Source organism: Hoplias malabaricus, chromosome 16 (genome assembly GCF_029633855.1).
Source record: "Hoplias malabaricus isolate fHopMal1 chromosome 16, fHopMal1.hap1, whole genome shotgun sequence".
In the NCBI taxonomy this organism is placed as follows: Eukaryota; Metazoa; Chordata; class Actinopteri; order Characiformes; family Erythrinidae; genus Hoplias; species Hoplias malabaricus.
This window is the reverse complement of record NC_089815.1, coordinates 17,772,804-17,787,244: the sequence shown is the minus strand read 5'-3', so window position 1 is coordinate 17,787,244 and position 14,441 is coordinate 17,772,804. Positions and strand designations below refer to the sequence as shown.

Sequence of the window (14,441 nt, the reverse complement as noted above, 5' to 3'; positions counted from 1 at the left end):
AATTGAAGGTATTTTAAATACATTAAAAGTCGTATTGTTAAACTGCTGGGAAGAATTGATGGCATTCAGCCACAGGAATAGAATCAAACTCATCTGAGCGGTATTTAATAGTGCTTTATCACTCCAGAGACTGCTTCACAGCCCCTTGCTGGTGGGGTCCGTACCTCACTGAGCCTACGATTGGCATTGTAGCTGTTCCAGCTCATCAAAATTAATTTCATGCTTTGCTTTGGAGATAATAACAACTGAGCGTGCAAAATTGAACATCTGTGTCCATAATTAGTACAGCTGAATAAAAATTTATATTGATACAGTATCCACTGAAAAGCAAACTATAACTGTTTTGGGTGTCTATGACCTGATAGCAAATGTATAGCCCACTACACTGTGTGTATCATATTTGGTGCTGAATATACACATATCCTTATTGTCACATATATTTAATGTTTAAAGAGATAAAGTGTCCTGAACCAAGCTTTCAAAAAGTTTACCTACATATGTTTGCAGTGGGCTGCAGTCAACACAAAGTCCTTGTCCACCAGGAAACCATCACAGGTTTCAGCAGTTTTAAAATTCAAAAGGTAGACCATATATGGGCGGCTATGTGGAACCGATTCCTTCCCACCAATAATTCCATGATGCGCAGAATCACCTGCAACACAACAGTTTTAACAGCCTCAGTATACTCCTTTGAAATGTTTGAATTGCTGCTGCTATGGTAATGCTTAAAAAATCTAATATTTAATTAAATATTAAATATATTTTAATAGGAATTGTTTGTAAACATTAAACCAGAGTGTTTTGTGAATATATCAATATCTATGGTGTTGACAGTGACTTAGGCATCTGTTATTAACCACTGCTGAGTAGTCTGTGAGGGGCTTTTAGGCGCATTGAGCTCTTAAGATAGTTGGTCCCTGTCAACAATGTTAAAAAAAAAAAAGCAATCCAACAATTTGTATGACTTTCTTTTCATCTTAGGTTTAATTATGAATTACTTGAAAACGTGTCTGTTAATATCCTCCTCCTTAATATAAATAAAATGCAAAAGATTTCATCCCATCTCAGGTACATTATAGAGAAACAAGGTTTAGACAACATTAATATGCAAAACTTTGCTTCCCAGCTTTTGCAAGCTAACATTCTGTGCCAAAATGAGTCCCTGGGAAAAACTCCTAACACTGCATTAGATTACATCTGCAGCCTGTAAAAATATTGTTTGCCACTCTAGAAAAAAAGCCTCTGCCAATGTTATAAATGTAAATGTATAATAAGCCTTATATGTAAAAATCAACAGTTCTCTGCTCCTTTTTCAGGAATTTCTTTGGAAAGGCTTATCCCTGCCACAGTCTGCCCTCTACAATAGTATGGAACTTTAATAAAGTAAGTAGCAAGTGTGAGTCTATATACCAGTCTAGCATTTGCTCTAATGATAATGGAAGTGTGAAGTAGCTGTGATTACCTGGCATAAAGTTTTGCAGGAGTATAAATGCACCCAGACACCGTAGCACACTCATGGCTGAAGCTGCTCTGTCACCAGTCTCAGAAAACCATCAAATACTGCTACTGATGAATTTCTTTATATAGACTTTCGAGCAACACTAACAGGAAGAAGACAAGGCAAAATGTTGAAACGTCTTCTATGAACTGGGTGAAAGACAGAGGTGTGAAGTGGCCCATACTCAAATTTTTCCTTCAATGAATTACATTTAAACATACATCAACAAAACAGCTTTAATTAAACTACCAACAAAACAGGTCAAAATTCCTTTTAATTATTAACAAGCTCATAAACATAGCAAACCACTAGAAACCATCATTACAACCTCTTTATAATTTTCTATTTATCTGACAACCACTAACAACTGCCTAGCAAATCCCTAGAAACTACCTGGAACACTAAAGCTATACCTATCTGACATCTAGATCTGACTCTGTGGTGGCCTGTAATGCACATAGCCTACTGAGTTTATAATTTATTGATTAATGTACCTGACGTAAGGGAGGCAGAACTGGAGTTCCATTTCCTAAGTTGTGCTCATTCTTTTCATAAAGCCATACATGAGATTAATTAATTTTGCCATTGTTTTCCCAAAAGGAACATTATTGAACACAGGGTCATGCATTTATTATAGTAATATTATATTATCTTTACATATATATATGGCGCAGCAGGTAGTGTTGCAGTCACACAGCTCCAGGATCCTGGGGTTGTGGATTCAAGTGGTTAATTAGGAGTTATTTAGAGAGGTTTAATATATATATATATGAAATCCTGAATCTCAAACTTATCAAAAACCAAGCTCTTAGACTTAAGGTCATCATAATCATATAATCATACACATTTGATGTAATAACTTTCTCTGATGGAAGCTTTTCAGATTTTAGACTACACATCTTGGATGTCTGGTTATGATCAACACCACTGTGAATAACTCTGACTCAATAAGTTTCATCTGTTAGACACATAACAACTAGATATTGTTCATTAAAAAGATTATTTAAAAATGTATATTAAAAAAAACAACCATAGTACTTTAAACGTGGCTTAGATGTAATTACACACATTCACCTTCATTCTGTACATGTGGATCTATGGATTTTAATTCACTTTCTATTTTGTCTCAATATCCCCTACGCCACATGTCTGCAACTTGAAAGCCCCACTCCACAAGCTGATAGTATTATATAGTATAGGGTTGTGATGTAAGAAACTCTGGCTGTTGAATCAGATGGACATGTTATCAGATGGACATGTTACCAAAGTTAAGTTTAAGGTAATCAAATATTATGACATTCACATGCAATTCACAAAATCTTTTTCACATGCAAAGCATTTATCAGAGTGTGCATCAATGTTCTTTATCACACTTTAGACAGGAAACCAAAGAGTAGAGTCCCTGTATAAGTTTTGCTATTTGTCACAGACATGTTTTTCAAAGAGCAGGTGTCATCACTAATACACACACACACACACACACACACAAACACATTTTGACTTGACTGTGCTTTCAGCAGAGTGAGTTTTGTGTATCCTTTTATATTATATTATTTTCATTTTGTTTATCAACTCCAGGTGTGCAAAAGGACCTCGTAGGTGAAAAGCAAGGAAGAGCATTTCTATCTAAGTAACAAAACCTGTATGATATAGACTAATGCCTACTATAAAAGCCAATGTGTAGAGTTAAATCTGAACCGTTTAACCATTAAGCATTTAATTCATTTTATCTATTAAATCTGAATGAAAAGCTGAATGTATTGTTCAGCGAAAAAACTGCCCAAAAATTTAACAGTTAGATACAGTTTAACAGTAAACTAGTTTAACAGTTTAGATACAGGGCACCGTATAGCTATTTCAATTTAACCAGCATTTTAAAATTATATTTGAATGATGTTTACCCTGGAAGTGCAGATAATTTAGGCTGTAACACATCCTATTTACATAGATACATGAAAACTATTGGGCATTGGCACAGTCCACATTTCCCATATTGGTGATTCCTTACAATGTTTACTAAATGTCTAGAAGATTGTAGATAGGATACTCTGGACCCAAGCTTTAGGTCACTTAGCTAAATGCCAGACTTTGGCTAGGGGTGTACAGGGCCACTCTTCAGCACTGAGTAGTGGTGTAGCGTGCTATCTGAAACATTGGTCTCAATCATTTTTATCTAATTTCATTCATGTTATGTGGGTGAATGCAACCAAAGGCTAAAAATATTCTAGTTTCATGCGTAGGTGCTGTTACTGCAGTGACAAAAGAAAACAACAGAAATACTGGTGGATAAACAAGACTAGGAATATTCATCAATACACCTATAAAGACAGAGATTATAAAATGCATATAACCAGCAGAGCAAAGAATGTACAAAATGTTGCAGTTACTTTTGCTTTATTTCTGTGATTTGATCCTCACGTTTGTGATGTTAACACAAGGGGGCAGTGGTGTTCTACATTTAAGAGAAAACTCAGGTGGCGTGCGCTCTCTGCGCTGGTCCTCCTGGTTTCAACGTGTTTTATAATTTCCATTTATGACAGACTGAATCCAGTTAAGAAAGTAACTGTGGACAGAACAGTGGACCCCCAGAGTCACCCTGTGGATAAAACAATGGAAATGTGTTTAGTCATTGTTTTTAAAAGTCCTCTTACATTAATAAACATTTTGGCAACAGCTGACTGTGGCTGCAGAGGTGGGCAGTGAGATGATATGTTTTATTATCATGATAACAGCTGTTATGAGGAACCAACTGATTATTTTCAGTCCTTACAGAACACTGTACCGCATGTTGTGTTTAACTGGAAATAGTTTAGCGCAGGATATATTTACAGTCAGAATAACATCAAAAAATTTTTTACACAGCTGCCAATGACAATCAAATCATCTTACAAAAAAGATGTATATCTTTAAATCACTGGTTTGGCTTTGATTAAGGTTTGTTTTGACATTGAAGTGAAATATACCATAAAGGTAATTGCATTGTTCATGAATTTATATTTTTACATCACTTTTATTTGTTGAATAAATATAATTGTACGTATACTGAATTTTTTTTATTATATATTATATATATTTGTATACTGCACTTTTGAGCACTCTGAGCAGACGAAGTCCGGTGCAGTGCATGTGAACTTTAACTTTTTTTCAGGATTACTGATGGGTATTTATTACTGTATGTCTGGTGTCCCCAAACCATCACCTTTTGCACCTTTTGAAAAAAAAATTTTCAGACTTTGGCAGGGGAACTGATTTCACTTCTTCACTGAAAATTGCTGATTGATTGTGATTTATGAAAGGTAGGTAAAAAGGTTAGCAAACAATGTTAGCTTTCCAATATACAAAGAACACTGATGTCAACACTGCCGAATAATTTTTTAAAAATATTTTTCTTACCTTGATGTCAATTTTATAGGTTTTCTTCTTGTAACGTGGATGTGGATATGCTTTTAGAATTGAGCATATGTTCTTAAATATGTTTATTATGCTGAGGATCACTAAGCTGAGCTAACACTGAGCTGCACTGTGGTGGATGGTGGACCTACTGCGCTGAAGCGGCGCGAGCGTGGCCCAATTCAGCTCTCAACTCTCTGACCTTGAAAACTTGAACAGAAATTTTTTATGTCCAAAAAAGACTATTAGTCCAGGGAAAAGAGGTCCTCTGGTCACCGCAGAACGGTTCCAAAGAGCAAGGCACCTAACCCTCAACTGTTCCCTGGGTGATGGGGATGGCTGCCTCCTAGCTTTGGGTGTGTGTTCATTGCCACTAGTGCAATAGTGTGTGCTTGTGTGTTCATTGGCACTGAGGTGCTATATTCAACACATTTTGTTGTAAGTTGTACAAATAAATGGAAGTTTACATTCATTACATATTCAAAATATCTCTATCAGTATCAAACCCAGAAAAATTATAATGTCCCAGTATCATTCTCCATACATCATCTGAAAAAAATATTTCTTTAATTGGCTTTTAAAACCTTATTTTAAAAATGACTTAAACACTGTCTCAGGTATCTGGTAGTTACCTCTTCGGACATCTGGTCCTTCTAACCACCGTTAAGAACAATTTGCTTATTATTTCACATCATACCAATTTGTATGACTTCTTAATTTGAATTTTTAATCACTTAAAAATTGTATTCCTTATATATATATATATATATGTATATATATATTTCCCTTCATTTGTACATAGAAGCAGTCCTTCGCATTACTTAAAATAATTAATAACATTTTTTTACACTGACTTCTACTGAACGTTATGCAGGTTTTCCCCATTCGCTTATAACAGTTATTGTTTATCTTTGCACAGCACCAATGTTATTTAAACCACCCGACCCACCCTAATCTTGCTTTGCCAATACAAGTCCCTTTGAAAGACTCCTAACACTGCATTAGCTTATATCTCTATGATGTATAAAATGTTTGGAAAGACATATCCCTGCAGCGTGTTCTCCATGTGTCTGCATGGGTTTCCTCCAGGTGCTGCGGTTTCCTCCCACAGTCCAAAAACACACGTTGGTAGGTGGATTGGCGACTCAAAAGTGTCCATAAGTGTGAGTGTGTGAGTGTGTGTCATCCTGTGAAAAACTGGTGCTCTCTCCAATGTGTGTTCCCGCCTTGTGCCCAGTGATTCCAAACTCGCAAGGCGGGAATACACCCTGCTTCTCACAGATAGTCACCCGGAGCGGGACTCGAACCCACAACCTCCAGGTCCTTGGAGCTGTGTGACTGCGACACTACCTGCTGCGCCACCGTGCTGACCTGTGTCAAATTTCATATGTATTATTAAACAAAACAGATATACATGATCATATCTGACATTACAGAAGCTAGTACCTAGATTTATAGTTCTATGTCAGTAAAAGCTTAAAACTATATTTCAAGCTTTACGTGAGGTCATTTTAAGTTGTCCTTCACCTTAGGACAGTCAGAAAATTGAGTGGACTGCTGCACAGTTTAGCATAAATCTGCCTGTGATGCATATAATTAAAGATGCACATAATTTATTATTTAATGCATCTGTTGTGAGGCACGCAGCACTCTTTTATAGGCATCTTGGAAGGGATTTTCAGTCTGCCGTTGTTCTCCCACAGGGAACATTATTAAACATACGCCAAAGGAGGGTATAAAAGAGGCCTTAGGTTCTCAACCAGTGCTACACATCAGTATGTGATTTAAATATTTCTTTATTATACACTAAGATAAGTGTGATACAACTACAATTTTTCTTCATAACTTCATAACTGAAGCAAAAATCAGGGAATCTGTGCAGCTATTTAGAGAGATTTAATGTGAAGATTCCTTTATTACTAAATTTTTGACTGTTTTGACTCTATGAATCATTGGCCAACAGTTTGTTGACTCCCAAAGAATCATTCCTTGGAGCGTTGTTGCCCTGACAACAGTAAACAACCAAAGCATTACGTTGCCTGTTATATTTCCTTGCAATTTTCTCTTTTCATATCAGAAATACCATGTAATTTATCAGCCTTTCAACTTATCACTTAATATTTATTCATTCACAATAATGCGAAAGTTCTTATCTTAAAAACATTCAGGTTTAGGTTTCATGGGTGATTGGCTCCTCAAATGTGTCTGTAGGTGTGTGAGAGTGTGTGTCACCCTGTGAAGCACTGGTACCCCTCCAGGGTGTGTTCCTGCCTTGCACCCAGTGATTAAAGGCAGGCTCTGGACCCACCGTAACCCTGAACTGGATAAGCGGTTATAGACAATGTATGAAAGAATGAATGACTGAATGAGTAAAATGAAAACCCTGCATATTCCCTTAGCAAAATTCTGATTGTAAAAACAGGTTTAAGGTCAAATCTGAATCTCAGAATGAAAATAAACCAAGATCTTGGATATCAGGCCATCATATTCATAATCATTTGATGTAATAACTTTCTGGTGGAAGCTTTCAAGGAGATTACACATTTAGGATGTCTGTTTATAATCACCACAACTGTGAACAACCCTGACTCAATAAGTTTCATCAGTTCATTAAAAAGATGATTTCACAATTTATAGAAAAAAAACCTTAATGCCTTAAATGTGGCTCAGATGTAAACCCACACCTTAGCTTTCATTCTGTTAATTGAGGTTAATTTTTGCATCTGTCTCCAGTTTCCCTTATGCCAGTTGCATGCAACTTCTAAGCCCCACCCCACATGCTGACAGGATTGGTTTCTTAGGGTTGTGATGTAAGATACTCTGGTTGCTGAATCAGATGGACATGTTACCAAAGTTCAAAAACTGTGTTGCTGTTATTCTCACGGCAACTATTTGTCAGTGTGTGCACCAATACTCTTTAGCAAACTTTACACAGGAAACCAAAAAAAAGAGCTGAGACCCTGTATAAGTTTTGTTATTTGTCACAGACATGGTTTTCAAAGAGCATGTGTCATCACAAATAGGATATGCAAATGCAGAGAGAGAGAGAGAGAGAGAGAGAGAGATTTTTATATTATTTTATTTAAGAACTTTAGGAACTAAACATTCTATCTCCCTTTCTGGTCAGAACAGTCAGAACAATGGCATTTCTATTTTCAACCTTTAATTTTCCAAGGAGAGCATCAGATTCAGCCAGTTTCGGTTTCTTAGGTAATCAAACCTGTTAATTTATGAATTTATGAACTCATAAGCATGAGCATACTGAATGAAAGCCAAATTGTAGAGTTATTTCTGAACCACTTTTAAGGCGCAAGGGTTTTACTATTTCTTTAAAAATTTCTTTTGATTTGTTTAATCAAATATTTTCTGGGATTAATGACCAGATGGGCAATTACTGTACATACCTCCAAAATGGGTTTGTAACCATTTATGGGTGAAGTTCTTATGCATACCTTATATTTTAATATTTTTAACAAACAAATTTAAATGCCAGCCCCTTTGTAATGAAAAGCGTTCAGCTAAAAAACAGCCGAATAGTTTTAACTATGTGTCACATGAGGATATCCAAAAAGATATATGTGGTATATATATATAGCATTGGATAGACTATTTTAACAACAGATTAAAATGATATTTTCTTGTTTTCTGGAAGTGCAGATAATTTAAATAGTAACAAGTTCTATTTTCTACATCTGTAGGTGAAAACTATTTTCCCATATATTTCCCATATTGGTGATTCCTTACTAAATGTCTTGAAGAGTTACCTAACAAGTAATTGCCATTATTTTAAGGTGCACCCACTGCCAACGCAGGCAAAGAGCTTGTATAATCTCCATAGAAAAAATATTAAAAAAGAATAGGATGCTCTGGACACATGAGTCTTAGGGCACCATTCCAAATGCCAAGCTCTGGATTGGGGTTTACAGTGCCACTCACCAGCACTGGGTAGTGGAATTGTGATACATTTGGAATTATTCAGTTTCCATGAGCCAAAGAATGGCAATACAATGTAGCTTACCTATCATCGCTGTCCATTTAAAAACATTTATGTTCCATAATAATAACTTCACAGAAGAGGAAAAAACCTTCTTAACTTTCAATTGACATCAATGTAAATATTTTATTCCATGTAATTTTAGAGATTTTTATTGGTCAATTCATCATGAAATTCTCACACAGTGTGGAGGACAGCTGCTGTGTTCAAATATTGTAGTAAACTAAAAATCAACAAAAATTTAAAACATTTTTTAATTGGACAGTGATCATTCATTCATTATCTGTAACCACTTATCCGGTTCAGGGTCGCGGTGGGTCTGGAGCCTACCTGGAATCATTGAGTGCAAGGCAGGAATACACCCTGGAGGGGACGCCAATCCTTCACAGGGCAACACAGACACACACACATTAACATCTATGGACACTTTTGTGTTGCCAATCCACCTGCCAACATGTGTTTTTGGACCGTGGGAGGAAGTCACCCGCAGCAGGACTCGAACCCACAACTTCCAGGTCCCTAGAGCTGTGTGACTGCGACACTACCTGCTGCACCACCGTGCCCCCCTTTGACAGTCATTATATACAGCTTTAAAAATAAATAAAGCTACGAATTTTGATTAATACACCTATAAAAGCACAGATTATGTAATGCATGCACCCAGCAGTCAAAATAATGTACACAATTTTACTATTATATTTTGCTTTATTTCTGCACCTTCATCCTCAGAGTTGTAATGTTAACACAAGGGTGCAGTGGTGTCCTACATTCAAGAGCAAAGTCAGGTGGTGCGAGGTCAGGTAATTTTGGACAGTTAAAGGACTGAGTTTCTATGATTTGTGCAGTTTATCTATGTGTCAATGCAAATGCTGTAATGTTTTAGTAAAGGCTAAGGAGGGACACTTCTAAATGACCCAAGCTCACCCTATTTAACTGATAAGGATATAAATGTTTACAAAGCACAATATTCAGCCATGAAGAAAAGGGATGTTACAGAGTGTCGTACTAGTAAAGCCTGCAACAAATGAAAGTAGACTCCTCTGTGCTGGTCCTCCTGTTTTCAGTGTGCTTTATAAGTCCCATCTATGACAGATTGAATCCAATTAAGATAGTAGCCGATACGAATGTATCTCGACACATAGCCATTTTTGCTTTCGTAATTATTGGACACAATCCCATGTGCGACGTTTCCACAAACCAGAGGACCCCCAGAGTCACCCTGTGGATAAAACAATGACCAGAGTTTTTAGACACAGTTATGAAAGTGGTCTTACTTTAATAAACATTTCTGACCATGGCAGCAGGGCAGTAGGATGATATTAATATCATGATAAACTGTTATGAGAAACAAAATACATCACTGAGCATATGATGATTGTTTTCAGTCCTTACAGAACACTGTCCAACTGTTATGCTTTAAAGGTGTTGAAACATTCCTACATTATATTATTTGATAAATAGAACTGTACTCATACTGACCTTTCCAGGCCCTGTGAAGCCCTCAGAGCAGATGAAACCTGGTGTGGTGCAGACACTAGAGTTTGAGCCGAGGGTGATGTTAACTTCTTGCAGGACGGTTGATGGGAATTCATTGGTATATGTCTGGCATCCCCAACCCAGCACCATGCAGTGCCTTGTGAAGATTTCGTTTTCAGACTTAGGCATGGCAACTGGCTTCACTACTTCACTGAAAATTGCTGATTTACTGAGCTTCATGAAATGTAGACAAAAAAGGTTAGCAATGAACTTTCTAATGCATGAATTGAAGTTATGTAATAACATAATTTTGGGAGTAGGACCACGCCCGAACTCCTCCTCTCAGCCCTATATATACCCTGCAAATTCATGTCATTTCCGCGTCAGACAAACTCGCTTCATTTAGTTCAGGAGACGGATCTCGACTCGACTGCTTCACTACGTCAGCTCACTCCTCTGCACTGGGTCATTCCTGCTGATCCCCATATTCAGAGACATGTTCGGCCATTATCAAACCCCCTGAGCCTCCTGTTTTAAACTTGCTCCCACCTACACCCCTTCTCCGCTCTTTTCTCATATTCATTTATGCAACAGGGGGGTCTGGCTTCATACGCATCCATAAGCCACCCTGAACCCCCAAAGACTTCTGAGTTCACCTCCCCATTACAGCCTCTACGGGCGTGGTCCGTACTAGCAAATAATAACTTAATGCCAACTTTGCTGAATACAGTAATAATTTTTTCTTACCTTTAAAAGCATGATGTCATTTTCAAAGTTTTTGTTGTCATAATCTGGATGTTGATAGTATTTTTCAATGAGGTACATGTTCTCAGGCAGATGCTTAAATACGTTGTGGAGCCCTATCATGGCCAAAATGCTAAAGTGAAGGAGGTTATGTCAGTGGCTGAAAAATTACAGTCATGGTAAACGTTTCTAAATATTTTTTTTTTCAGTTTGCTTTCCTGTTTTGGTGTTTTTGCTTTATAAATATGCTACTGTATGTGTGCAAAGCAAATAAAATCATATGTTCAAAAAGTTCACTTACGGGACACCGCAGTGGGCTGCGGTCATCACAAAGTCCTTGTCCACGAGGAAACCATCACAGGTTTCATTAGTTATAACATTCAAAAGGTAGACCATATATGGGTGGCTATGTGGATCTGATTCCTTGCCACCTATAATTCTATTTTTCACAGAGCCACCTGCAACAAAAGTTTCAACAGCCTCAGTATGCTTTTTTGGAAGGGTTTAACTGCTACCAATTTTTTTATTTTATTATTATTATTTTTTTTGCCTTTAGAAAATCGGCCGCATTTGCTGTTTGAATACTTCCTAAAGCGTAGAAAAAACATTTTAAGTGGAATTACAATATATATATTGGACACACACACCCTCACACATTCGCTCACAGGCTCACACCTACACTATCAGAAAATTTGTCTCTGTGATGGTACCCTCAAGTATCTGTATAATTGTCTTGGTTTTTAAACAGAGTTATCAAGAGGGTTATGATGTGAAATGATTCATTGTAGAGAATGTATCAATATCTGTACAGTCATGGTGTTAGGAACCAGAAGTCACAATTATTCTTTCATTCATTCATTATCTGTAATCGCTTATCCAGTTCAGGGTCACAGTGGGTCCAGAGCCAACCTGGAGTCATTGGGCGCAAGGCAGGAATACACCCTGGAGGGGTCGCCAGTCCACATTAACACCTACGGGCACTTTTGAGTCGCCAAGCCACCTACCAACGTGTGTTTTTGGACCGTGGGAGGAAACCGGAGCACCCAGAGGAAACCCACCTGGAACACACCCACTCCTCACAGACAGTCACCCGGAGTGGGAATCGAACCCCTAACCTCCAGGTCCCTGGAGCTGTATTACTGCGACACTACCTGCTGCGCCACCATGCTGCCCAGAAGTCACAATTAGCCCTTTTTAAATCAGTGTGGAACCAGTTGAATGGTTGCCAAACGTGAACATAATTTGGAATTTTAAATTTACAATTATAATAGAATAAGGTACTATAATGTTCCTTAAATAAAGGTACTAAATATGTAACCTTAAGGGTACCACCACAATGATTTTTCTGACAGTGTGCAGTAGAGCTGATGGGGCCATTTGCAGCATGTTACATCAATGTATAAAAGGAAAGAATAACAAGAATATTTGTGTGTTTTCTGGTGTTGTGTTAAGCCAGCTTAGTAGGACGTATTGGAATTCAGCAACATTTACACACATCAGATATCAGTATGATCAAAACCTGCTGTAAACAGTCTATAAACCATGACACTGTCCTGAGACTGTGTATTTGTTTATCTCTGGCGCTGAATTCAGCCACAGCAATGCTGGAATCGATCAAAACTGGTGGAAACACTGGCTGGTTGGCTGGATAGCACCATGGTTCCAAAAATCCTGAATGCTGAATGGAACCGGTTCAAGAACCAGAGTTGTTTTGTTGGAGAAGGGCTAAAAGTGCACATACAAAAATCTTCTGAGCTTTAAACTGATATTGTTCAAATATCATCCATGAATCAACCCTTTTTTCATGCTATTTTAATTGGCCTTTAAAACCTCAAAATTGTCTAAAACAATGTATTAGACACAAGTTCATAACCATTTCTGAGTAACAATTGTCTGTCAGGATATTTTAGGAACATTAAACTCTTCAGACCTTGGGTCCCTATCAAACTACTTTTTGACATTTTTTACATCTTAATTTTAATCATGTATACACACAAACACACACACACACACACACACACACACAAAGTCAAGATTTCATCCCATTGGTTGTAAATGTCAGACATAAAAGGTTAAACAACAATCTATAAAATGTTGATTGTCTTTGTACTATACAAGTCCCTGGGAAAGACTCCTAACACTGCATAACAACATATCTGCCAAATACTATGAAAGTAAATGTGTGATAAAAGACTCATATAGAAACCAGCCATATTTTCCAGGCATATCCCTGCAGCAGTCTATTCTCTACACTAATACTAACACTAAAACTTGGAAGAATGATGTAAGTAGCAAATAGCAGTCCTGTGTGAGTCTACATACCAGTCTAGCATTTGCTCTAATGCTGATGTAAGTGTGAAGATGGTGTAGGTGGAATTACCTGGCATAAAAATTTGCAGAAGTATGAATGCACCCAGGCAATGTAGCGCAAACATTGCTACAGTAGCTCTGTCACCACTCTCAGAAAACCACCAACTGTGATTTCCTTTATATAGTCTTTCAGGCGACTCAAACAGGAAGATAAAAGAAACATTGAAAGATGTCTTCTATGAACTGGGTATAAAACAGAGGTGTGAAGTAGCCTGAAACACAAATTAAAGTGTTGTTCACTACACTAAATTAAAATTAAAAGTACCCCAACAAAACATCTTTAATAGAAAGACAAGCAAAAGAGGTCAACATTTCTTTAGAATAGAACTATTTAGAAGTATGAATAACAGAGAAAAATAACATTTCCTGTAAAAATATATATATATATATATATATATATATATATTGTTAGATAGGTTTTCTTGTATTCCAGGTAGTAAATTAGAAAAATTAGAAGTTAATTAGGATTGTACATTGGTACGTATGAAAAAGTATTGCCTTATTCACACTTTTACTCAGGTACTTGCACATAAAGGTTCTTTCAAGTAGCTTTCAAGTAAACTGACATTATCTTAGGATTTTCTAATGGAATTCTGCATTTATGAAATTAGGTCCTGACCTTATTTCATCACTTTGTGTCAATATATATAATTAAACAAAATGGATATTGTCACGCGAGAGACGTGAGGAGTAGATTTACGGGAGGCGGACACACTCGCTACAACACAGATGATTTAATAAAGAGAAAACACAACAAACGAACTTGACAAGAAACACGAAATAGCATGACTAATAAACATAGGGAAGAGCAGGAGACAGGGCAAGCTAGAGATACAAACACTACAAAACACAAACGAACTAGAGGGTCATGAAAGGAGTAAGAGAGCGAACGAGGAACGAGAAACCAGAAACGAGAAACAAGAAACAAACACTATAATAACGGCACGACTTTACAGGGAGAAAGAAGGA

General features: G+C 37.1%; 1 protein-coding gene across 1 annotated transcript; it reads right to left on the bottom strand.

The window, feature by feature from the left end:
- Positions 1-9,023: 9,023 nt before the first annotated feature.
- Positions 9,024-13,565, bottom strand: si:ch211-212d10.1 (mast cell protease 2). The gene is made up of 5 exons (XM_066647632.1): positions 13,483-13,565; positions 11,404-11,560; positions 11,106-11,235; positions 10,362-10,592; positions 9,024-10,101 (listed from the first exon to the last, which is right to left on the bottom strand). Exons 1-5 carry the CDS (start codon positions 13,535-13,537, stop codon positions 9,943-9,945), a joined length of 732 nt encoding a protein of 243 aa, XP_066503729.1. The 5' UTR covers positions 13,538-13,565; the 3' UTR covers positions 9,024-9,942.
- Positions 13,566-14,441: the final 876 nt, after the last annotated feature.

Coding starts and splice junctions, on each gene's coding strand:
- si:ch211-212d10.1 (XM_066647632.1), bottom strand. CDS start 13,537: ATGTTTGCGCTACATTGCCTGGGTGCATTCATACTTCTGCAAATTTTT. Junction 11,561..13,482: donor TCTGCAAATTTTTATGCCAG/GTAATTCCACCT, acceptor CTTTTGTTGCAG/GTGGCTCTGTGAAAAATAGA. Junction 10,593..11,105: donor ATGACATCATGCTTTTAAAG/GTAAGAAAAAAT, acceptor CATTTCATGAAG/CTCAGTAAATCAGCAATTTT.